The sequence below is a fragment of the Suillus clintonianus genome (genome assembly GCF_016758775.1).
Source record: "Suillus clintonianus strain FC179 chromosome Unknown DEU56scaffold_5, whole genome shotgun sequence".
Lineage (NCBI taxonomy): Eukaryota > Fungi > Basidiomycota > Agaricomycetes > Boletales > Suillaceae > Suillus > Suillus clintonianus.
In genome coordinates, this window is record NW_024539229.1 from 521,843 (window position 1) to 544,638 (window position 22,796).

General features: G+C 48.4%; 11 protein-coding genes across 11 annotated transcripts; 7 read left to right on the top strand and 4 right to left on the bottom strand.

The window, feature by feature from the left end:
- Positions 1-150: 150 nt before the first annotated feature.
- DEU56DRAFT_951856 (DHHC palmitoyltransferase-domain-containing protein) lies at positions 151-1,848 on the top strand (the record flags this gene model as incomplete). Its single annotated transcript, XM_041359154.1, has 9 exons — positions 151-511; positions 571-839; positions 893-980; positions 1,062-1,113; positions 1,163-1,244; positions 1,295-1,477; positions 1,528-1,553; positions 1,607-1,654; positions 1,704-1,848. The coding sequence occupies exons 1-9, from the start codon at positions 379-381 to the stop codon at positions 1,846-1,848; spliced, it is 1,026 nt and encodes a 341-aa protein (XP_041214083.1). The 5' UTR covers positions 151-378.
- Positions 1,849-3,552: 1,704 nt separating this feature from the next.
- Positions 3,553-5,036, bottom strand: DEU56DRAFT_976747 (uncharacterized protein). The gene is made up of 2 exons (XM_041359621.1): positions 4,875-5,036; positions 3,553-4,820 (listed from the first exon to the last, which is right to left on the bottom strand). The coding sequence occupies exons 1-2, from the start codon at positions 5,014-5,016 to the stop codon at positions 3,673-3,675; spliced, it is 1,290 nt and encodes a 429-aa protein (XP_041214084.1). The 5' UTR covers positions 5,017-5,036; the 3' UTR covers positions 3,553-3,672.
- A 71-nt stretch (positions 5,037-5,107) lies between these two features.
- On the top strand, positions 5,108-6,287 carry DEU56DRAFT_772204 (uncharacterized protein). The gene is made up of 2 exons (XM_041351510.1): positions 5,108-5,339; positions 5,391-6,287. The coding sequence occupies exons 1-2, from the start codon at positions 5,217-5,219 to the stop codon at positions 6,027-6,029; spliced, it is 762 nt and encodes a 253-aa protein (XP_041214085.1). The 5' UTR covers positions 5,108-5,216; the 3' UTR covers positions 6,030-6,287.
- A 126-nt stretch (positions 6,288-6,413) lies between these two features.
- On the top strand, positions 6,414-7,498 carry DEU56DRAFT_976749 (glutathione S-transferase; the record flags this gene model as incomplete). Its single annotated transcript, XM_041359622.1, has 5 exons — positions 6,414-6,800; positions 6,861-7,057; positions 7,109-7,223; positions 7,282-7,379; positions 7,441-7,498. Exons 1-5 carry the CDS (start codon positions 6,630-6,632, stop codon positions 7,496-7,498), a joined length of 639 nt encoding a protein of 212 aa, XP_041214086.1. The 5' UTR covers positions 6,414-6,629.
- Positions 7,499-8,370: 872 nt separating this feature from the next.
- On the top strand, positions 8,371-9,593 carry DEU56DRAFT_432329 (glutathione S-transferase). Its single transcript, XM_041346199.1, has 5 exons — positions 8,371-8,829; positions 8,883-9,076; positions 9,129-9,243; positions 9,293-9,387; positions 9,441-9,593. The coding sequence occupies exons 1-5, from the start codon at positions 8,659-8,661 to the stop codon at positions 9,496-9,498; spliced, it is 633 nt and encodes a 210-aa protein (XP_041214087.1). The 5' UTR covers positions 8,371-8,658; the 3' UTR covers positions 9,499-9,593.
- A 207-nt stretch (positions 9,594-9,800) lies between these two features.
- DEU56DRAFT_907452 (transcription initiation factor IIF, beta subunit-domain-containing protein) lies at positions 9,801-11,051 on the top strand (the record flags this gene model as incomplete). The annotated part of the gene is made up of 4 exons (XM_041356905.1): positions 9,801-9,929; positions 9,970-10,590; positions 10,643-10,888; positions 10,941-11,051. The coding sequence occupies 4 exons, from the start codon at positions 9,801-9,803 to the stop codon at positions 11,049-11,051; spliced, it is 1,107 nt and encodes a 368-aa protein (XP_041214088.1).
- A 191-nt stretch (positions 11,052-11,242) lies between these two features.
- DEU56DRAFT_907453 (uncharacterized protein) lies at positions 11,243-12,005 on the top strand (the record flags this gene model as incomplete). The annotated part of the gene is made up of 4 exons (XM_041356906.1): positions 11,243-11,309; positions 11,369-11,379; positions 11,430-11,643; positions 11,707-12,005. 4 exons carry the CDS (start codon positions 11,243-11,245, stop codon positions 12,003-12,005), a joined length of 591 nt encoding a protein of 196 aa, XP_041214089.1.
- Positions 12,006-12,351: 346 nt separating this feature from the next.
- DEU56DRAFT_772227 (uncharacterized protein) lies at positions 12,352-14,536 on the top strand. Its single transcript, XM_041351511.1, has 14 exons — positions 12,352-12,694; positions 12,747-12,839; positions 12,900-12,924; positions 12,975-13,056; positions 13,112-13,144; positions 13,200-13,211; positions 13,274-13,287; positions 13,338-13,446; positions 13,497-13,639; positions 13,691-13,748; positions 13,803-13,870; positions 13,924-13,934; positions 13,985-14,114; positions 14,180-14,536. Exons 1-14 carry the CDS (start codon positions 12,582-12,584, stop codon positions 14,270-14,272), a joined length of 984 nt encoding a protein of 327 aa, XP_041214090.1. The 5' UTR covers positions 12,352-12,581; the 3' UTR covers positions 14,273-14,536.
- Positions 14,537-15,398: 862 nt separating this feature from the next.
- DEU56DRAFT_432465 (uncharacterized protein) lies at positions 15,399-16,392 on the bottom strand. Its single transcript, XM_041346200.1, has 2 exons — positions 16,168-16,392; positions 15,399-16,120 (listed from the first exon to the last, which is right to left on the bottom strand). The coding sequence occupies exons 1-2, from the start codon at positions 16,232-16,234 to the stop codon at positions 15,576-15,578; spliced, it is 612 nt and encodes a 203-aa protein (XP_041214091.1). The 5' UTR covers positions 16,235-16,392; the 3' UTR covers positions 15,399-15,575.
- Positions 16,393-16,407: 15 nt separating this feature from the next.
- DEU56DRAFT_772234 (NADP-dependent oxidoreductase domain-containing protein) lies at positions 16,408-18,056 on the bottom strand. Its single transcript, XM_041351512.1, has 9 exons — positions 17,896-18,056; positions 17,699-17,845; positions 17,595-17,638; positions 17,364-17,543; positions 17,293-17,310; positions 17,159-17,239; positions 17,017-17,109; positions 16,810-16,963; positions 16,408-16,758 (listed from the first exon to the last, which is right to left on the bottom strand). Exons 1-9 carry the CDS (start codon positions 17,920-17,922, stop codon positions 16,531-16,533), a joined length of 972 nt encoding a protein of 323 aa, XP_041214092.1. The 5' UTR covers positions 17,923-18,056; the 3' UTR covers positions 16,408-16,530.
- A 96-nt stretch (positions 18,057-18,152) lies between these two features.
- On the bottom strand, positions 18,153-21,654 carry DEU56DRAFT_772237 (fungal-specific transcription factor domain-containing protein). Its single transcript, XM_041351513.1, has 13 exons — positions 21,311-21,654; positions 21,192-21,246; positions 20,786-21,139; positions 20,388-20,738; positions 20,181-20,338; positions 20,061-20,129; positions 19,850-20,009; positions 19,683-19,800; positions 19,391-19,623; positions 19,204-19,340; positions 19,131-19,154; positions 18,442-19,074; positions 18,153-18,393 (listed from the first exon to the last, which is right to left on the bottom strand). Exons 2-13 carry the CDS (start codon positions 21,210-21,212, stop codon positions 18,306-18,308), a joined length of 2,346 nt encoding a protein of 781 aa, XP_041214093.1. The 5' UTR covers positions 21,213-21,246; positions 21,311-21,654; the 3' UTR covers positions 18,153-18,305.
- Between the last annotated feature and the right edge of the window lie 1,142 nt (positions 21,655-22,796).

The following is a 22,796-nucleotide window of genomic DNA, read 5'->3' on the forward strand; positions in this document are numbered from 1 at the left end:
CAGGATGCGGACTGTGATTCTAAGGAAGGTGTACCAGATGCAACACCACGTGTATCTTATTCTAAGTAATATTGTGGTTTTTGCATGAAACACTGAGGTGTAGTTTCAGTCCTTTGTACTTGCTACTCAGTTTGTACCAGCAGCTAACTGGCCGTGCCACGCTATCATTATCGAAATGCTCTATGTATTCTTAGTCTTCCTGCTCTGAGTCCTACATAAATGGTACGCGCATGTGTTGTCACATCACTGGAAATTGATTCGGCTTCGGATCTGGTCCTAGATTCTCGCACTCTTTTTCTTGGACTCTCATAAGTAGAACTTCAACCAGAAGGCCATCGTAGACCCGCTTGGCCAGGGCTTCCCATTTCATTACTCTTCATGATCTGTGCTCGTCACGTTTTTCGGTGCTTCAAATGGCTTGAGCGGGCTGGAGACCGCATCACAGGCGCAGCAGGCCCATATTTCGTTGGACTTGCAGTAATACTCCAAGCAATTGGAACAGCCAGCTTTTGTGTGTGATTTGCAGTTTAATCGTATACACTCACCTAACTTTCAACGTTTCAACTCCAGTCACGGTGATTCAACCCAGCCTTCCCCTTCCTTGGCTTACCACGCCCCCTTGCATACTCATTGCACTCAACCTCTTCACGCATTACTACTATGTATGTACGGTGCCACCTGGATTCGTCCAAGATGAGGTCTCGCAGCCAGGGAGAGGTCGACTCTGGGCCTCGCCTTCTCAACCGACGAGCTCTGGAGTTCGGTGGTCCAACCGTAGTATCACGCTATTGCAAGCGAGCACCACTGCGTGTAGGAAGTGTAGATTGATGCGCCCAGAAGTGAGTGCGCCTACTCTGACGTGGGCCAGGACGCTGACCTATACTTCCCGGAGAGGGCCCACCATTGTCGGATATGTGGCCGGTGTGTGATAAAATATGATCATCATTGTCCTGTAAATGCTGGCACAATTTCTTCGTGGGGTATTGCTCACCCATGGCTTGATTATTCTACAGTGTGAGACCCTTTTACTTTGGCTTGATCGTCCCTCTTATCTCCTGCAGGGATAAACCAATGTGTTGGGCTAAATAACGAGAGGCATTTCGTCCTTTTCATGTATGTTCCACTCTCTTTGCCCAATTCGCAGCTCATGCACTTCCATTAGGGCCTACCTAGTATTATCGACCTTCTTCTTGAGCATTCTTGGCTACTCTCAAGCGCTAGAGGCAGTCGGCCTCACATATTCTGTGCGTCCTCCCGTCAATACCATACAGCCAATTCTCATTACATATAATAGAATCACTGGCCGTATATGGTGCCACAGCTAGCCTATATCCTCACCTACATGCTCTCTGTTGTTCTTTGCATTGCGGTGTTTATCATGCTCTGCTGGCATCTATGGGGTGTCACTCGTGGAGAGACTACCGTCGAAGCACAGGATCATGAGGTCTACAAGCGCATTGCAAAGAACAGAGGCGATGTATGTGGTTTTATCTGGCACAATCATTCGCATACTGATTCGCTGTGCAGAATTTTGTAAATTCTTACGACCTTGGGTAGGTGGATGTTAGACTGTCGTGCATAGGCGTAACACCTTTTATTTATATAGAAAGAGCACTAACCTGCGCCTTTTCTTCAATATTGGTCCGGACGGATAGTAAATTGTGACCTTCTCTTATTTTACTCGTCTAATCTCCTCTCAACAGCCCGTGGTATACCCTCATTTTACCCCTACGAATAATGCCCTACACCGATGGCCGTTCGTGGGCACGACGCGAAGGATTCCAGAGACACCAGGGGATTCAAGAGGGAGAGGAATTGACGGATGACGATGAAGACGATAACGAATAGGCTGGTGGTTTATTTGTTGTGATATATTCACCGGTGAGTTTACAGCCTATCTTTCATAATTGATGATGAGGTTCGCCGGGGCCATATGACTCTTTGGAAGTGTGTTTATCACCTTTCGAAAGTTGTTTGATTTACGTCCGGCTGGGTTTGCCTTTCAGGCTTATCCTTTTATCTGATCTGACATGGTTGCTGCCGTCATTGTGTATCTCATCACTGACGAGTGGACATTGCAGGAATAGATTTGAAGATTCGATCAATGTGATTCCTTCGTGTTGCGCGAATATACCTGATAGCCTGACGTGTCTTGATCTCTTTACAGACACTAGTAGTTATGCTAGGACACTCCCTGACAGTCTTATGAACACCGATGATCTATACCCCTCGTGACCCTTGCGATTTCAAGTCCCAACAGGTCTCGTTTTCTCATACACCACATACAGTGTTTGTCACATTTTTCAGGCAAGGGTATCAGGCGAGGGTGATCCCTAAGCTTCAGCTCTCGGACACATGCGACAATATCACTCAATGATCAACCCTCGGTAACAGTTTGAATTATCAAGTATATTGCATTATCCTAGTGATCGATGATACCCACTTCTTCCGCCCCAAATACTAATGCAATGCCGTCCTTTACTCCTAGCCATGGCTCACAAGATGAAACATCTCTTCTCCACCATTTGCTGCTTCTCGGTTCATCCATCCCAATTAATGTGTCCCGGGGCAGATAGAATAAGGCCGGGCCAGTGACATGACAGAAAGCAGTAGGTAAGCATTTGTCTAAGTTGAGAAGCCAACACTTACATCGCCAACGAGATATTTCATCCTCGGCAAGATCGCGTCGTTAGCCTTGAGCTTTCTGTAAAGCACGCTACCAGCTCAGGCGCGCGCCTTGTGTTTGGCTTCTGGCCTCGCAATCAGCGCCGGAGTGGGTCTATCTGTGAGCGCCATCTGGGGCAAATGGACCCTTGAAGATATTCTCGTCCGCAAATTCCATTATCGAAGTTCGTCGCCTCGATCGATGCGGATGACTCGAAGAGCGCCTCTGTCTTGGGCTCTGTGCGCTGCAGAACCTGCGTGCCCTGCGCTGTGTACTTCTTTTGAGGTACCACAAGACTCCTAGAGGATGAAGTCGGCATCGTCCTAACCAGCTCACTCCGAGTCCTGGTCTATTTTGTGAGAGTTTGGCAAAAATCGTACCACAGTGCACCTGGCCGAATGCCTACACCCTCGTGTGTGCTTCGTACTTGTGCACGTCCACCATGTGTAGTTCATAGCATTAATGTTCTTCTCCCCGCAGACAAGTGCCCCATACCCATGCCATGCTTTCCCCACATTAATATCTCGGCGAGATGACTGGGGGTACGTGGTCGAATCGCTAATTTCGTTGCCAACACATTGCCCGTTACTGATGTACTCCCTGTCATCATGCATGGTTGGCGGATATACCACCTTGATCGGCGAATGATAATTTCAGGCATCACTATAATTATTCGAGCCAGGGTCCGTGTACGCAATAAACCGATGGGGAAAATGTGGGGCTCAAAGGCAATGTTGATGCCATTGGGTTGAACGCTGCGTTGAGATATGTGGAGTGATGCCTCGTGTTGATGGCGATGGCGATCAATGGACGAATGTCTGTCGTGTGTCCTCGATTTACGAAGCTCAGAGGCTAAATGAGCAGGCGGCCGATATGATCGTGCTGATGTGGAGATGAACAGCACAAGGTTTGAATGCATGTGGAATAAATACAGAATATTGGCATTAGTAAAGTAAGTTCATGATCATCTTCCATCCTGGTACTAATTCTAGACATCATCCAAAACCTTATGGGCGTGGCCCTAACACATCGAACACTTCCTTCTCTCTGTCTCTAAATGCCTTGATCCTACTGATCGACAGTCCGAGGGCGTTCACCCTGTTTGCAAACGCCACAGCCCGTCCCTCCAAGCTCCTTTTACGCGCCCTGCTCCCATTATCCGCACAATCCCCGCAAACACGTACACCATCGATGATGATGACCTTCACGCGCTCAAATCTAGGTTCTGGTATATCCGCATCACCTCTCTCGATGACCTTGATCGTCGCCTCGTTGTCTTCATCCTGCATCACCTGCGCGTCCCGGCCAACGGCAATGAGCTCCATCATGAACGGCCGCAGTGGCTCTGGACAGGCATTCGGCGTGAGCTTGTGCCCTCCAGGTTCTCGTGCACTGACACACATGATCGCGTTTTGATCGGGGATGATGATGCCCTGCGTCGTGGCTACCTCGAGAATGGCAAGGCTGACAGCGGCAAAATGGGCACGCGGGGGATCATGTCTGAATAGCCGTGCGAGCGGATGCGGGTTATGACTCGGAGAGGCTGTGATTTGCTCCAACACGGCTGCGAGTGCGGAGTAGAGTGTTTCACGGATGAAGTCGATTTCAGGGGTATCTTGGGTGAGGATCGTAGGGGAAGGAGTGCGCGAGGGAAATGCAGACAGAACAGATGATGGAGACGAAGGAGACGGGGACTTCTTGTACCCATATCCGGATGACTCGGGGGAAAGCAAGTCTGAATAAACAGGCGGTGGTACGAAGCTCGTCTTGACCTTCAAACCACTGCTTGATGAGCCTGCATCTAACGCAGCCTGCAGATCGCTTGCATATCTATCCTGAAAAGTGCGCCTCTGACTGATTTCAATTGCCACAGCACGTAGATCAGCAGCGATGCCGGCGCACTCGGTGTTTGCAGGGATAGAGATAGGTGGAAGGTTACAAATGATGCGTGCAAGATCATGCTGATCATGGGGTACAAGGCCCTGGATGCGCGGCACCGTAGCACCCCAGACGGCTAGAAAACCGAGAAATGCAGGAGGGCAATTATCTGCCGAAAGTTCGAGCGGCGGTGCGGACTTTGTAGCACGAGGAAGTGGTACAGACGGTGGGTTTGTTGTGCATCGGAGTGCAGCAAAATACAAGCATAATGCTGGGCCTGTCACATTGACGTCAGAGTGATCATGGACGATGACTTAGTATTGCTGCGCACCAGATATCATGAGATCTGCTTCTGCAGACGCTAAAACTTGGTCCTCTATCAGTCTCTCTGCTTTTGCTTGTGTGAGGGAGGACTTGAGATAAGTGTGAAAGCTGTTTTGAACATATTCTTCGTCGAGCTTGGATGGAGGCATAAGTGAACAAGGTTAATCTTGCTGTGCTAATAAGATTAATTTATGTAAAAATTATATAAATACTAACAAAAATATCTACTTAACCGCGGAACAACAAAAAGCTTGCAGCCAAGACTCCACGGAAATTCTTGTCATGGAGCTCTTGTTATATACTCAAAAGTACGTCATGGTCCATCATCCCCTTCTTCTTCTCCCCCATCATGACCTCCTACCTTCAAACAGCAGGTACAAAGCTCTTTAAAAAAAACCTCGAGCAATACCAACCCGAAGACCCGCTTTACGAGGTTTATACTGATAATCGCGGCAAACAGCGCCGCAGAAAGGTCTGCCCTAACCCTCCCCTTACGTTGCACTTTAATCTTATTATTTTCAAGCGCGCGATACCTCCCGGCCTTTCAGCGCGTGATGCAAAGATTCTCAAGTCGGTCCAGCGCCGCGCTCATTACCTAGACAAAGGCTTCTCGATTTGTGGCCTTCGATTTGGCTGGACCTTCATCATTGGCATCATCCCTGGCGCTGGCGATGTTGCGGATGTCACGCTCAATTATTTCCTGGTCGTCCGCAAAGCACGACAGGCTGAGCTACCAGGTTGGCTCGTGCGCCGCATGCTCCTCAACAATGTGGTATCAGCTTTGAGCGGCCTGGTGCCCGTAGCGGGCGACGTTGTCATGGCCGTGTTCAAGGCGAATTCAAGGAATGCCGCTCTTCTAGAGGAATTCCTCAGGATAAGAGGGGAAGAATTTTTGAAGTTGCAGGCGGACCAGGAGCAGGGAAGGAGTCAGAGTGTGCCCGAGAATGATTCGCGTCAGGTCAAGCCTGGCGCAGGCATGTCAGACGATGCGGCAGCGACTGCGCCGCAGCAGAAGACTAGGTTCGTGTCTTGGAGCCGCAAAGACAAGCAGCGCGCCTCTTCCCCCGGTGAAAAGGGAAGGTTCGTTGAGGATGTGGAGCTAGGTGCCGTAGCGCACGGCGGAGGGGCGGGGACCAGTGCTGTTACGGTGCAGAGCAGGTGATGTTATCGTGTCACTCGGTTGGAGGTTTACGATCTACGTTCTGATGTGATATACACGAACTTTTGGGACTCATTTTCTACCCGGATTGCTCTCTATAATAACATTATATACCTGTACAAGTTTGCCTGTACTGTAGCTATGCGTAGTTAGATTTGTCTGTTGGTTAAGGGGATCAATCATCGTGAGGACCTAATGTAAATCTGGACCAGTCTTGGATGTTAGAATGAGTTACTGCGCAAGCTATACTTCTCGCGGACTACCTCTCCGAGGATCCATCGCTAATATAATTATAAAGTACCTCCGGTATCGCCATCGAGTATATATGTCACTCGATCAATCAAACTGAAAAAAGGTTGGACTTGCTCAAAGTTCCAAAGTAGATTAGTGAGGACAAGATGATGCACAGATACCAGGAGCGTTGTCAGCTTCCTCACAGCAACATCGCGCGTCATGACGACTCTAGCCTTCTGCACGCAGTTTCCAAGCTACCCATAAAAGCCTAGTCTCGAAGAGGCTGGGCGCACAGTGCGTATATAGAGGGCAGCACAGATCACCACAACGATAGTCATTGAATTCCTCCACCCTGCAATTACAATCACAATGGTTCTCAAGATACACGGCCATGCTGTCGCTCCCCTCGTCAGACTCGTTGCAGAAGTCTGCCGAGAGAAGGAAGTGCCGTACGAGCTTGTGAACGTGGAAGTCTACAAAGGGGAACACAAAACGCCTGCCTTCAGAGAGTTCCAACCATTCGGACAAGTCCCCTACATAGTCAGTGAATCATTTGAACCCAGTACTGACGGCGACAGATGCTGATACAACAGTGACCAGGATGACGATGGATTCGTTCTCTACGAATCCAGAGCCATTTGCAGATACATTGCAAAGAAGTACGCATCACAAGGCACTCCAGATCTTGTGCCCCATGACCCAAAAGCGGAGGCAATCTTTGAACAAGCGGTGTCAATCGAAACGTCGAACTTTTACCCGTTTGCATTGGGTATTACCACGGAGAAAATTATCAAGAAGTAGGTGACCCTAACAATCCGCGGAGTTCGTGGCTGAAGCGTTTTCAATAGACATCGTGGCCTAGAACCAAATGAAGCCAGGATATCCGAACTGCTGAACAACTTGAAGGCAAAACTTGATGTGTACGAGGTTATACTCGGAAAACAGGCATATCTTGCAGGAGGTGTAAGTAACGAAGATTGTTGCGACCGTATGGCTTGCTCACGAGAGGAATTTTTATCAGAACGTTACCTTGGCCGACCTATTCCATCTTCCGTATGGGACAGTCGTATTCGAAGAATTGGGGTACGACTTGTTGGAAAATAGACCGAACGTAGCAAGGTGAGGGCCCGTTTCTAAAACAGAGATTATTGAGGGCAGATGACTCACCAACTCATGGCAGGTGGTGGAAGGAGATTACTTCGAGACCTTCGTGGCTCGCGGTCAAAGCCAAAGCTTAACCAACATTAGCGTTATTAGAAGTCGTTTATGTAAGATTTATGTAGGAGAAGCAAAGAATCTGATTGAACTTCACGTCAAAAACGTTGTCCGTTCTATGTACCTAAGTAGGTGCGGGGAACATGGAGGAAAGGCGGGGCATGTCAGTAGCACACCCGGCATCTGCCGCACATTCTTACGACTTACGTACTCGCAAGTTAGGGTGGACTCTGGTCAAACTCTGGTGGACTTCAAGTGCCTTTGCGGCCGCAGGTCTCTGTCCTCGGCCATCGGTCTTGGTCCTTGGTTCGCTCAGAACGTCAGTTGGTAGTCGTCGACTGATAGACGGCTTGTTAGTAAGTTATTAACAGTTTATTTGGCAACAACCTCTGTTCTCAACGACTCTCGTTTACTCTTCAGTACTCCTACTACTATCAAGTTGTTAAAATAGGTTCACGCCTCACTTTACCCAATAACGATGCACGAGTGATGATCCCGATTGAAGGAAATAGGTGTTCTGGACACCGCCTTACAAAGGAGGCTATAGATGATTAGTATACGCTCACAGTGAGGACCCTTTCTTGGTGATCTTTTGCCCTGAATTTGTCTACCGTTGCAGTCATCCATTTTTTCACACATGTCACGCCCTAATTTCTGTCTCGTGTGCTACAGATCACGTCTCGTGATAAAGGAAAATGCATGTTATCAGTTGTTGTGCGGAGGTGCGAAATTTTCATCGATGTGCTGCAGATCACGTCTTCGTGATAGGGATAAAGGGAGGTGCATGTTCTCAGTCGTTGTATAGAGGTGCGAAAATTTCATTGATTTCCGTGTACTGCATGTCACGTCTTCGCGATAAAGGGAGATGCATGTTCTCAGTCGTCCTGTGGAGGTGCGAAATTTTCATTGGTTTCTATTCTCAACACTACAATCTCTCCTGTCTTTGACGATATCTATCTACGTCAAGTCCTCTTGTAGAGGTGCGAAATTCTCGATGATTTCATTCTCACCCCGTCTGCAGCCCTCGGACGTCTCAACACCTCTCGGGTTTGACAACATCTCTACATCAAGTATCTCTCACGCGATTTGGATAAGTAGAGAATGAAGTTCTTGTTCATCATAAGGCATAAGAAACTTTCGTTCCCTCGCACAATACACAACTTCATCTCTCAATCTATTCAAAATGGTTTTGAAGCTCTACGGATTCACCACCTCGACATGCACGCTCCGTGTGGCAGTGGTGTTGAAGGAAAAGAATGTACCCTTCGAGTTCATTCCCGTTGATTTGCTCAACGGTGCACACAAGGCCCCCGACTTTACTGCCCACCAGCCTTTTGGTCAAGTCCCTTACATTGTACAGTCATTGCTTTCTTATCTAGAATAAATGTTGATATGTTTTATTTAAAGGATGACAATGGTTTGATTCTCTATGAATCGAGGGCGATCGGTCGGTATATCGCTGCGAAGTACGCTTCGCAGGGAACCCCTCTCCTTCCCACCGACCCCGTCGCCAACGCGTTCTTTGAGCAAGCTGCGTCAATTGAAACATCCAACTATGACCCTTTTGTCTCCGGATTGGCATGGGAGTTGAAATTCACCACGTAAGCACCAGCCACCTGCAACGCGCTGTTTATTCTACAACTTTCAACACAGGTGGTTCGGAGGGAAGACCGACGAAGCCCGTGCTAAATTACTGCGAACTCAGCTTTCTGCTAAGCTTGATGCTTACAATGTCATCCTTGGCAAGCAGAAATACCTGGCTGGAAACGTAAGTGCCTGCGTTAATGGACGCTGAATTGCTACTGACTCAGAGATAGGATATTACACTGGCCGATCTGTTCCACCTGCCCTACGGCGCCGTCGTTCTAGATATTGGTGTGGACGAGTTTAGCAGCCGCCCCAATGTTGCCAGGTTGGTTATTATTATTCGTTCGACGGATCATATACTAACGAATCTTGGGATAGGTGGTGGAAAGATGTCTCGTCCAGGGCATCCTGGGAAGCAGTGAAGGGAGGTATCTGATCGATGGAGAAAACGACCAGTTGATCTAAAATAATTGCACGACATGATGTAGTATCAGATCTTGTGATTATCGATCTAAGCTTACCCCCCCCCCCCCATGTCACGGTGTGTAACAGTAAGTACTTTGCATGGATCAAAGGCCTGGGAGTTGCCTGCCAGGGAGTAGCTCAGCGGTTACCGGTCCATTAGATTGCCTCAGCAAGCTTAGGAGTACGGTCCATTCTGAGCGATTACATCAGCAATTAAACGCGACTCTGATTCCAAGTCATTGTCATTGTGAATCTTCGGTGACACCGACTCCCATGGATGATTTGACTGTCGAAGACGAAAAGAAGCCTTTCGAGGCCGAACACAACGATGAAGACACCCAGCCAGACCCTGATGAGGAGCTAATGCTGGACAAGGGAAACGGGAGAGTATGGCTTGTTAAGGTGAGCGCCCCCCGCCCCATGGCTATTGAAAGAAGGGTAGAGAATGCTACTTCTACCCTCTCGGAGCCTCTTGCTTTCCGGGCTTTCTAATGCTCGTTTGCGACCGAAGATACCTAAACACCTCATGGCCCGTTGGGCGGCCATTGACGCGGAGGATATTCATCTTGCCACAATCCGGGTGTACAAAGATGCTGTCAGCCCATCTGGTCGATCCCCTCGCATCTTCTTGTTCCTACCGCCTAACCCGAATGACTCAACCCCACGGGATCTCAAACTGCCGGTCTTTTCCCCGGACGCAGCTTTCATACCTTCTGGTGATGGTGACATGCAAGTAGACAGATATGAACTTGAAATGGTCAATGAGGACGTTGAGAATCAGCTGGTAGTTGCTGAACGCCCCAAAGACCCTGGACCTTCTGGACAAAACTCGGCCTCGTATAATCCTCGAGCTAGAACGACCATTCTAACGGGTCGCATTAAGCACGAATGTAATTTGCGTCCACTTTTCAACGAGTCATACAGGCAACAAATGCGCGAGCGAACTCGGAAATACAATACCCCACGAAGGCAGATCCGCATGATAGAAGAGGCTGGCGTTAGCCGTGGAGGTATCAACAGGTTGAGCAGTGGAGTCAACTCGGGATCGTTCGCGGATATGATTGTCCGTTGTTTGCTTATTCAGATCGTCAACGACGGCTAACCCGATCTTATAGAAATCCAGACAAAAGCCTGCCAAGGGCACATTTGAGCGTATGGCGCGTATGCCACGCAACCAACTTCTAGATCTTCTCTTCACACTCTTTCGCGAGCAACCTCGGTGGAGCATTAAGCCACTGCGCGAGCGCACCCAGCAGCCCGAGGCATATCTCAAGGAGGTCCTTACTGCTATTGCTACCTTGAATAGGAGCGGAGAGTACAATGGAATGTGGGAGCTGAATGACGTGTTCGCCAAAGAAGGGGTACGTGGTTTTAGTTATAGTCGTTTTTTCAAAACTGAAGTCTCGAGAATAGATGAAATCTGAAAACGTCCCTGGACCAAGTTCTATTCCAGAAGGTGATATCGGGATGGATGAATATGATGACGACGAGGACGAGGATGACGACATGGAGGAGGTTTCATAGGTTTGGCTCATCACGGACAGATTTCGATGCTCCTTTCCGCTCATTACATACAGCTGTTGTGAAAGACTGATTTGGAAACTTTCCGTTAACAAACACAGTTGTTGAACCAGTTCGCCTGTGTGAACTTCACAGCTCGGCTCCGAACATGGAATTTGATGGGAGACTAGGATATCATAACCTTGACCACTACTATGAATATCCCGTCGTTACTTGGTGACGGTCAGGGTCATTATAGAGTTCATGTTGTGGGCAATAGTGGTGCGCCCCCGTCGTTTGCTCATGGCCTCATTGCTTGTTGACTCATGAGTGTTTGTTAGGCACTGGCAAGGTGAGCTCAGACAAATTATTCTTCAAGATCCTAGAATTAATTCTTTGAAGTCGACCGTAAGTGCGTATATTGCCACTAAACTCGATGTGCCACATATCTCTTTGGATGCACTTTTCTGGGGACCCGGGTGGGTAATGCCTTCGAATGATGAGTTCAAGGAGAGAGTTTCCACTGCGATGACACGCCACTCCAAGGGATGGGTCATCGACGGCAACGGCAGTGAGAGCGCCACGCTGATATCGGATCATGCAACAGATGTCATTTGTACGTCTTTTTGGCTTATCTACTCTTATATTGGCGTATCATATCTGCGCCCTCTCGTTTTAGGGCTTGATCCCCCTCTATGGTTCTACTTGCCACGAGTCTTTTGGCGTACGCTTCTTCGCCTGTTGAACATAATCCCAACCTGTGCGGAAGGGTGCGACGAAACTTGGGGAGAGGTGCTATCTACGAAAGGTATCATCTGGTACTGCATTTCCCGCCATAAGTATTCCAAGCGCAAGTTCGGCGAAATGCTCGCTCATACCTCGATTGAAAAAGGAGGGAAGATGAGGCGCCTGAATGAGTGGGACGGCGATTTGACGCTGTGGAAGGCTGGCCTCGAGGAGATGCTGCGCACACACTAAGTAGTCTACTCGTAATTGATCTTCCCCGTGCCGAAATCCGAGTCATAATGTCAAACCTGGTCTCACTGTTCTACGTACCGAATATGCATTATTTTTTTCGGGTAAAAAACATTTAGAATATAGCTTGTGATAAAAGAGTATCATAACATTTACATAGAGGCCGCTAGGGCTTAAAGCATGCGCTGAATGAGTTTCCTATTGAAATCCCGCAACCGAACAAGTCTCATAATTCAAAATAGGGTCGCTTGTTGAGCTCCACCAAATTTCTAATTTCTGAATCGTTGGGCGGCAAGTTCCGAAATTTGGGAGGCCTGGTATGACTGGCTGACTGCCCCGACCTTTTTAAGAATATTCCTCTGGAGTCTGGTCCAAGTCTAGGTCAACCCAAGGCCAACCCGTGTAAATATGCTCGGGGTCTAATATCATATCACATTCCAGAACAGAACAAAAAAATATCGTAATTCATGCAGATTCTTGGCAGAATATTAGCATCACCCTGACTTGAACCCTGAAAACGTACTCGTCCTAATCGGACGAGAATAAAATGCGGATGGGCTCCCAGCATCTACTACTAATATGAGAGCGTTGCGGCATCTTCCCAGTCTATCGGCCCCCTCATCGCTTGAAGGATCTCAGCAGCACACATTGATTGTGTCCAGCAAGATGGCCCTTACCGTCGCTGGCATCTCGTAGGTTTTGGAGTTCGTCATACCCGCTGGTCTTACCAGCGTACTCACTCAGGTTTGGCCCCTTGCTCGCAGGCTTTGCCCTTAACACAATTTTGTACGGCGCGCTGGTCACATCAGTACTCTTATACTTTTCTTCCTTCAAAAGGTGAGTAAATGTGATCAGATTCTAGTATGAATGTTCACTTTATGATCAATTCTCTGCCAGTGACGGTGGATGGATACGACTTCTTGTATGAGGCATCTTTTAACTGGGTAGACAGTTGGTTGATTTTACTCTCAGGTGTCAACCCTTTTGCTGTTATGCACAGCCAATGTGATCCTGGAGTATGTCTTCTTGAATAACACCCTTATTATTCACTTTGGTGTGTCCATTCCTATTTATACTAGATCCAGAGTCCAAACGGGTTGTTGCTACAGGGGATCAATATACTCTGTCCAGAGCCAACTGGGGTGTGTTATTTCTTGATTATTCGTCCAATGTGGTTATCTCATTTGTCATTTTCAGTCTTCTCCTTACGTGCGTACTTCTCTTCGATGGTCACCTGTTAGCATGTCAGTAATCGCCTATACCATTCCTAGTACCTGGCATCACGGTATCTTTGCTTCGATTTTAAGCTTCTTTCGCTGGCTGACGATGCACAAGGGTGTTATATCCACCCTCGTTCAGCTTTTCTTCGCCTGGAGAATCCGCGTTTTGACGTCTAGTGTCTGGCTAGTCGGGATCATCGTCTTTCTCGCGAGTGCTGCATTCCGTGGGTGGTCTGATTGCTCGAACCCACCGTTATTGTCTCATGGCTGCTAGTTTGTGGCATTGGAACCACAATTGCAATAAACATGGTGCCTGTGTTCACCCAGTTTCATAGATTCGAAGTCGTATTTGTCATCGGCCTTGCCTCTTCTGCTCTGGATAACCTCCTGATTACCGGGTTGCTTGTCCGTTCCCTGGTCCGTTGTTGCTGGTTTCGATAAGGCTATACATGCGTTAACATGCTACAGAGAGAACATAAAACTGGTTTCATGGACACTGATCATATCATCAAAAAGATAATACGAGGTACGAGACTTCTAGTCGGTTCCTGTGCTACTGAGCAGGAAATTGGTATTTTAGTCACTCTACAGACCGGTCTGTTAACAGCAATATGGACCCTTGTTGATCTAGCCGTATATATAGCACTTGTGAGTCCGTTCCCTCGGCATTGAAGAACAACTTACAGGTTTGGTTTCACCAGACCGATGGCATGTAAGTGCATCTTTCTTCTGTGCTCCTTGCAAAAAAACCATATTCCACAGGCATCTCGTCTTTAACCAATCTCTCGCACACTTTTACACGATTTCCCTCATGTCGACATTGATAACTCGTCCACGAGACAATGCTTACACCGACTTCACTGTTGTGAATGGAGAGCAACCTGATAGAAGGGTCCGTCAATATTCTCTTGCTTGGTTCACCAAGCCGAGGCCGAGTCTTGCTTAAACTTAATGTAGATTGATCGGAGAAGAAATTCCGAGATGGTTTTCGACGCCGTCAGCCTAAAGAAATTCGACACAGCCCACGGCCCCACGGACACTGTGCAGTGACATGTATGGTGCATGTGTCGCATTGTATTATTATGAATACTGCAAGCATGTAGATAGAAAACTGCATCTGTTCCATATTCACAACTCTGCATTGACGTTTGGTCGTGCGCACAGACCAACATTAATATTGTTACATACACGTAGTTGGCGATAAGTAATTGCTTTACCTCATACATTGTGGAGACTTTACGTCTGGAAGATGATTGCCTTCTCTTGATAGACTATCACCATGAAGCTTAGCATCTGATGGCATCGACAACTGAGGGCCAAGCTTCTGTGGACTTCTTGCCTCTCTTGTCCAAGAATTTTAAATTTGATATTACTGATATCGGCAAGACGTAAGACGGGGTGGTGTACAGTACTTGCAAAGCAAAACTCGAGTTCGAAGTACATCATTGTTCTCAGTGCGTAGTATTGCTATAATCTTCTTCATAATGCCTATGACATGTTTTATCCGTTAGATCCTGCCAGAAAGAAGGCTTGCTTGTTCACAAAAAGGCTTGTGGCAAGAAGAAAACCTTGAAAGGGGAACCGAGGGCGACCGCCTTTGCAATTTCGGCGCTCCAATCACTAACATGTTTCGTCACCTTCCCAAGGCAGGATGGGAACGTGATCCATGTAAGGGGCCAACGTTCCCCTGCTGTGGAGCGCCAAGCCAAAATTCTTGAAACCATCATTACAAACAATGTAAATGACAAGTACGACTCAGCTTGAGACAGAGTGTTTCGAAACAAGTCTTCCACAGCTGAAGACAAGATAATCGCCATCGTGAGTATAGGTGGTGCAACGTTCATCCTATAGCGTGTTACCACCTCCAAATAGAATATCTTCTCGTAGAAAGCTTCGATAGTGTGTTTTGCGTCAGCGCACTGACCACCCAGTGTGTCAATGACACTCCTGAACCCAAAAACTGGAGTCCAGCTGCGATGTGGATGAGGGCGCCTCCCCATCGCCGGCGGCAGTATGACATGCCGATCAGAACGCGAACTTGGCGTGCGTAATGTCGTTCTCCCATTATTATGTCAAGTAGCGTGAGAGGCATGTCTCTCATAAAGAAATGGGAGCTGTAAGGCTGCTTATGGTCCTTCGAATGCGCAAGTGGGCACAACGTCAGTGCCTCACAATGAAGGCTGATAGCTCCGTCAATGTCAATAATATCACCAGATTTGCCTTGGTGATTGAAACGGAACTAGTAGTGCTTTTGGACAGTGTTGATGGCCCAGAGGGCAGTACTTGAGCACAACTCGTCGATGGTGTATGCCCTCATCGGATGCGTCGGTTGGAAGATTGCTACATTCGCAAATCAGCCATCTACCCCTGCCGCGATGCTACGAATGTAGGTGTCCTCTGGACAGAGGCAGTAGCTTGTAGAACAGCTGTGCTGTTTCGGGTATAGACGGCGGTACGCTCCTTGCTGTAGCGCTGGATCGATGATTTGATGAGATGATAAAGAGGTAAAGGACAATCGAGGTGGCCCATGGACGCAATGCAAGGGCTTCGCGGAAGGGAGAAGTAGTTGAGTCGATGCCTTGAAGAGTCTTGCGAATAAAGCCTGGTGCGTGGTCAGGATGGTCGACAGGACATCGGTCCAGAACCAACTGAAAATGCTCCACGGCATGGTTGGCAAGTCGTGCGTGTGCCCGCACCGTGTCTCCGAGTCGAGCAATCTCGCATTCAACGATGGAACACACTGGCAGTAGATGTTCTGTCCGCAAAAGCCGACAGCACAGAGGCTGATGTTGCTCACGTCAAGCAGTGTGCCGTGCTGATTGTCGCAAGAACGTGCAACAGCGGCCTTCAGCATGAGGGAAGGGTGGACACCATGAATGGGTGGGAAGGATAGAACTACTACGAGATGTTAGTATATGTGGATCAATGAGAAGTAGGTTACTCACCGAAAGGCTCGTTTCCATGATCAAGAGCAGCCCGCTTATATTTCGCGTTTTCCGATGACTTCACCATTGCTTAGCATTCGATCACCGATCCTCGAGTCACTTGCGAAAATCTCCATGGATTTGGCGGGGTTAGAGTACCCAAGCTATAGCTGATTCGTCGACTCAGACTGCGGTATCAAATATTGTGGCATAGGAAAGTGCCGTCCGCATGATGTCAGCTGATCCTGGTTGGAAGTGTGTATTTTCTCTCGCTCATCACTGAAAATCGGCCAGGTTATGTACTTCGTGCTGTTCTCGTTGGCATCGATTTTACATGTCATTACATTTACTACGATGTTGACTATGCCTCGACGGCAAGAGCCCTCAACGCCAGTATAACGGGGTACTTCCATGGGCCTTCACGATCCTGCAAGCCTCGTCAAGGGCATCAACAACATCCTGTGGGAGGGGTCCCTTCTCCGAGTCAACACAATTTTGCTCTAATTGCGCTGCACTGCTAGCGCCTAGGATAATTCCGTCTTCCGGCGTCAGTAAAGAATGATGCTGGCACCAACGAAGGGCAATCTCTGTGAGACGAAGACCGTGTTCGTCCTGTCCAAGTCATCATTAGTTATATAGACTATGGGTAGCAGGAGGACATACGGCAGCGGCTTTAACAACCTCGAGAGCCTTGAGGTACCCATCCGTAAGGTACCGTGCTCGGTACATCTGGCCCATCTTCGACTTCGGGTCAAAGCGACCACCCTGGGGAGCTACCTCCTCGGTGGAAAGCACCTTACCGGCAAAAAGACCGCCACTGCATCCCGTGATGAGATTTCCTTCCGAATAATATCCTCGAACCCCACTCACGCTAATGGGTTGTAACTGACGAGCCGCATACCATATTTCCGGCAGCAAGCAAGGAGCTCAGGCTCCATCTCCCGGGTGATCGCGTTGTACATCCTACATGCATCGTGAGCACCTTCTCTCACAGCTGGACGGTTATACGAACACCTGATAGATCTTTGGCAACACATAACCGTTCGCTTTGCAAATCCCGACAACTTCTGCAACCTCCCAAGCTGCAAAGTTACTATTTTATGACTGAGTCCTTGAAATTAGCAAGAGCATTACACGAACGCTCACCTCAGACCAAATATCTCGCTGATGAGCCAGTCAGATTCCATTCCTTACAGGATTGGGATATGTACACTCACAAACGGCCCTCCATGTAGAGCTTGTTGATCTCGCGTGCAGTGTCCTCAAAGGGAACACTACGATCGGGAGCGTGCAAATACAAGACCCGGACTTTGTCGCGCTTCAGAGATTTAAGGGACGTGAGGAAAATGGACCGCAGTGTCTGCGGGCTGTGATCTCCAGGAGTGACAGGGTACACTCTACGCCAGCAGATTAGCGCATATCTCACAATATGAAATCATTCGACGCACTTCGTGTCGATCGTCGCGTTCTTCAAATCGAGTTTGGCCAGGATCTGGTGTGGAAAGTATTCAGTTAGCGCCAGGGCTCAATGCGTCAGCATGTCCGCACCGACCTGTTCAGTGGTGCCCTCGGCATATATGCGTGCCGTGTCCACTTCAGTATGACCATGGCTGAAGAAGATGTCTAGAATTTCCTGACAGTCCTTCTCGCTGGTCGTCCTCACTCCGTTCGTGCCCTCGAACCCCATAGTCATTGTGCCCTTTCCTGGTATCAGTGCGACAATTCAAAGGAAACATCCAAATTCCTTACAAAAAGAAGAGGAATGCGAGTCGACATTTTGGAAATGTAAACGTTAGAATTAACTCAGAAATGTGCGCTGATGATGACGGTTCAACAAAGTATTAGTATTCAAAGCCTTGTGTCGTTTGTTCTTGGGAGACGACGTACGTGTCGTAGGCGTAGGAATATGGACTCCCGCTTTCCCGATGGCTTGTCATGTGTACCGGTCTGCGGATGGGCTACAAAAATGAGGCGAGTTGGTCTCATGATAGCATATATACACAGAGATAGGATAATAAGCTGATGCTGCCTCGTGTTGCTCAAAAACTAGAAAATCTATGCACATCTAAGCGCCAGCGTGTACTTCTCACTATATTATGGGCATTACTGTCGCACGTGTGTAAACAAAAAAAATCGAGAAAAGGACACGAGGTTAAAGCTTAGTGCCCTTGCCTCGAGTGTGAGGCCGAACCATCGGGATTTACCATCCCAGATACATTAGTGATGTACGTTCCCCAGTCATTAAGCCTGTACATTCATCAGCAGGGGCAATCAGCCCAAACAAGCGCGACTCACTCAAAACCAGTCGGAGCATTGGACCACATGGCAATCGTGTCCGTGTCCATAACGTTCGCGTTAGGATGCGGAAGCACATTTTGCTGGTGTGTGCCACTCATCAGACTATGTAACCCCTGAGTGTCGTCGTCATAGGGCGAAGAAGCAGAGGTCCCTTGTGATTGGTATTGCGCCGAGTACTGACTCATCTGCTCATAGAACATGTCATCCATGTTGTACACGGCAGGAACAGAGGTCTGTGAATAGTCCTGAGGCGGGGGCACGTTTTGTATAGAAGTCTGCGGTTGCACCGGATTCCCACTCCCGTGAGAGTACCACATATTGCTAGTTGACGAGCCAAGTTGTGGGGACGTGTTCGGGAAGTTCACTTGCCCATGGAGCGGCAGGCGCCCAAGATCATCGCTGTAGAGCGGAAGATCAAATGAGCTCACAAAATTTGAGCGAGTGTGGGCAGCTGCTTCGCGACCGATGCGGCGCGATCCTGCGATGGTGCGGGGTACATCCGACTGTGGTGAGGTCGTAGGCGGAGCAGATATTGGACTGTCTGAATCACGTTCGCGTTTCGTTCCGCCAGAGGGACTAGGCTGGGGTAACGGAAGGTCACCGACAGATGCCAGCTCATACAGGATATCCCTTCCATATAGTTTAAGTCTTCCTACCGAATGAAATAAAGATAAAAACATGCATACCACAGACGACCAGCAGTGTGCCAGCTATGAGGATTAATGAGAAACATTCTTCCGCAGTAAAAGGTCGACAGACCGTTTTTCGCACGACTTCAAGATGGACATGCACTTGTGCACGTCTGCCATCTCCTTCGTAGGATCAGTATACAGTCCAGAGCGTTTTCCACCCCAGATATTCAGAAGCAAGACAATACCTGCAGTGAATGCAGGCATCTAAAATATGTTCTGAACACAAGAGACCTGCTCGAATTTCCTCGACGCACCTGCGAATAAGGCACCGGCTTACCAGATCGGCATCGATATACATCCATGACGTGGCTGCAAGATCGAGCAGCATTTGTACAGATCGCCAAGGAAGGGAAAGACAGAGGGGACGGTTTTCGGGGTGACGGAATGAATGGGCGGTGGATGAGGATCTGGACATGATAGTAACTCGAATAGAGGCAATACGACTGCAGGAAAAAGTCATTTATGTCCCTGTTTGGATCCCATCTCACTTTAGGTTGTAGAATTTAGCGGCGGTGATAATAATGAAGTCCAAACTAAGATACATACGATGATCAGGAAGGGCGTCGATCCATTTGTTAAGCGCAGAATCAAGCTCTGCAACTATTTGCTGCTCCCATTGCTGCCCAACAAAACCAAGCAGGACTTTTAGCTTGTTGATCGAATACTGCAACACATCGTTAGTCGAGGACTCTTGAATGAGAAGAGGTACATACGATAGTACGAAGGGCAAATGCGAGTATGTGGTTAAGCTTCAGGAAATTGACAAAGTACGATACCAGAGAAGGTTTGTCAGAAGGTTGCTTGAACATTTGGTCCGGGTCCGGGTGCTCCCAGTATTCGTCATCACATTCGACAGGCAGATCGAGGTCGAAGCTATAATTGAGTCAGCTTCATGACATCACGGAGTAGCGCAGATAAACCCACTCTTCATCCTGTATCGCACAAGGTCGTCCCAGCGATGAGCTCATCAAACGGTCTAGGCTGACGAGAACCCTGAGGGAAACATTGAGACGTCATTGCGACAGTGAATTATTCGAACCACACCAGAATGCACGTTTCCAAAGCTCCTCTTCGACGGTAGGCTTATGGCTGTAAGCCTTGCGACGATGTGCACCAACATCCTGCGCAAGACGTATGCCAATTCCAACGATGGTCCAACATGCCTGCGGGGCCGAAGTACCCTGCAAGTAGATCACAGATAACTAGATGCAAGTTAGTAATCCAGTGAAAGAGCGCTAGCTTGACACCTACACAATGCACTTGGAGATCCTCCAGACACGGTGGCCCAAGCAGGGTCTTCCTGACCATCTGTACCTGTTCGAAAAACCTCCATCCCGCCGAATGTTCATTCTGATTTTCCAAAAAGACGCGGCAGTCATCAGAGAAGCGCGAGCCTACGGCAAGAACTAGCAAGTACACCGCCCCAAATGATGAGTTTCGGCGGTGGAGCCCCTGCGCCGCCTTGCGCTCAAATGTTGGCCGGTGTAACAGCGGAGTTAGAACATTATAGTGCGTGAAATAGAGATCGACAAGGGAGGTAGCAAGATCTTCGTGAGGAAAGTTATAGACCGGCTCGACAATATCCTTGGCGGCCAGCTCCCACTTGAAGAGATGTCAGCTCTAGAAACAACAACTATGACTAAACACACAGGGAAGCATCCATGAAACTCGGGGCGTTTGGGCTGGAGAATGTCATGTCGGTGTATCTCGTCATCGCCAGTGTACTCCTTTTTGAGGTCGATAGCTTTTTGGACCAGCATGATACCACTGGATTTTCCAAAGAAGCGGGACAACATTGGATTGATAGACATGTTCTGCATGTGATCAGCGAGGCGGACAGATACCATTTCGTCATCGTCACTGGATACGAGATCTTCGAGAGGGGTAGTAGCATAAGGGGCCATAACATGGCTGGTTGAGCCATTCATGTTGCCTTTTTGCCAGGTCTCCCTGTCCAAGGGGCCGCCACCGAGCTCCTGAGAGAAGTCAGCATCAGGACAGACCTAAATATGGGGTGAGTGACGATCATGAAGAGTATGTACTTAACAGACCGACCTTTTGTAGAAGCTTCTCCATCTTCTCCAAACGATTCTCCAGGCTCTCGACATATCTGAGATCATCGTCAACGGTAAGTGCCTCAAGCAGATACAGGAAACCCATTGCTTCACACGTACCCCTTTGGCGGACCTCGTTTCTAGTGCAGGGAGCGTCAAGCGCCACTCAAGGAGACCGAGGAGGAGAGCACACCTTTGCAGCCTCTATGTACGTACATTCGAAATTATACGCAATACAGTTAGAGCATCGGTTCCCTGGCATCTGGCTTCCATCGCCTTAAAGCGAGCATCCCAAGCCAAAACAGCAAGAGAGGACATGGGTCAGTTTCACTGCGCATCGGGGCCCGGGGGTGAGCAGTAACGAAGCTTACTCACATCGAACTACATCAAACACCCAAAATTAATCGCGGACTTGTACAATCCAAGACAAGTATGACTCACTCTTCTTGCGCCTACATATGTCACACGCCCTCTGCACTCGTCGTTTCTTGGAGCCGGGCAGGGATTGGGCATTATCGTGCTCGCCGTACTCGTCTTCTGCGGATGACATGGTGGATTGGGTATGAGCCCTTGCGAGCGAGTATTACAGTGTGCAGGCTGTATCAGGGTTCACGTGGTATTGAGTACGCTGACCTGAGAGAATATAATACTTAAACCGTCGGACAAGGTATTCGTAACCCTACGGCATGGGAGCACCCGCGAGGTTTCAAAATCGTTTTACTTACACACAATTGCAAGTGACTGTTCTACTTATCGTCGCACTGCGCAGTCACAATAGATAGAATCATTGTCAGATCAAAAGTCGGGGCTGATCATTAACTTACCTCCAATTGAAGTTGAAGCTTAAGCTTTTCGGAGCCCATGCGGCACTGGATTACCGCTTGTGGGGAACAAATACAACCAAAGTTCCCCAAAAAGTTTATATATTAAATTAAATTATATTACGCAATAGGCTCCTGCACAGGTGGGGTTAAGTAGGTAGATATTAAGCTTTCAGCTGTACAATTACTATAAGTAGTAACTTATGTCCGCGGTGCGGCATGAAGGCAGCTCCGCAAGGTTTGCCACTCCGCTGCCAAATGGGGAAGCATAATCCCAGCTGTTGCAAGGCCAAGTACTGCACAGTCATGGACCGGCCATCTATGACAGTTCTATGACTCTGCATGACCATGAACAGGGGTTGCCAACGTGCCTGGTCACTGACACGGTTGCCAAACATGAACTATGCTGTAAACGGAACCACTTGATATACAACTTGGCGGGTACGCCCTACACACTATTAGTACATATTGGCAAGGGTTCGAAAGCAAATTGAACACAACACCCTAATCCATAGGAATAACTACCTGGTAATTACGGTGACTACTATTACAACGTAAATGGACAGCGAGGATGACGGAGTATGACATGCAAGTGCAATTATGTGTGGGAATGCAATGATACGAGGAAGGTTTGGGGGAAGCGCAGCATGAGGATGAGGGTGTAATAAAACGCGCGGCAGGAGGGAGGGAAACCTTGTCCTGCAGTATCAGTAGCATGTTCGCGAAGTGGAGCATGCGCGTGCTAAAGTACGATAGAAAAAGAGAGGGAGAAACGCAACCGTGCC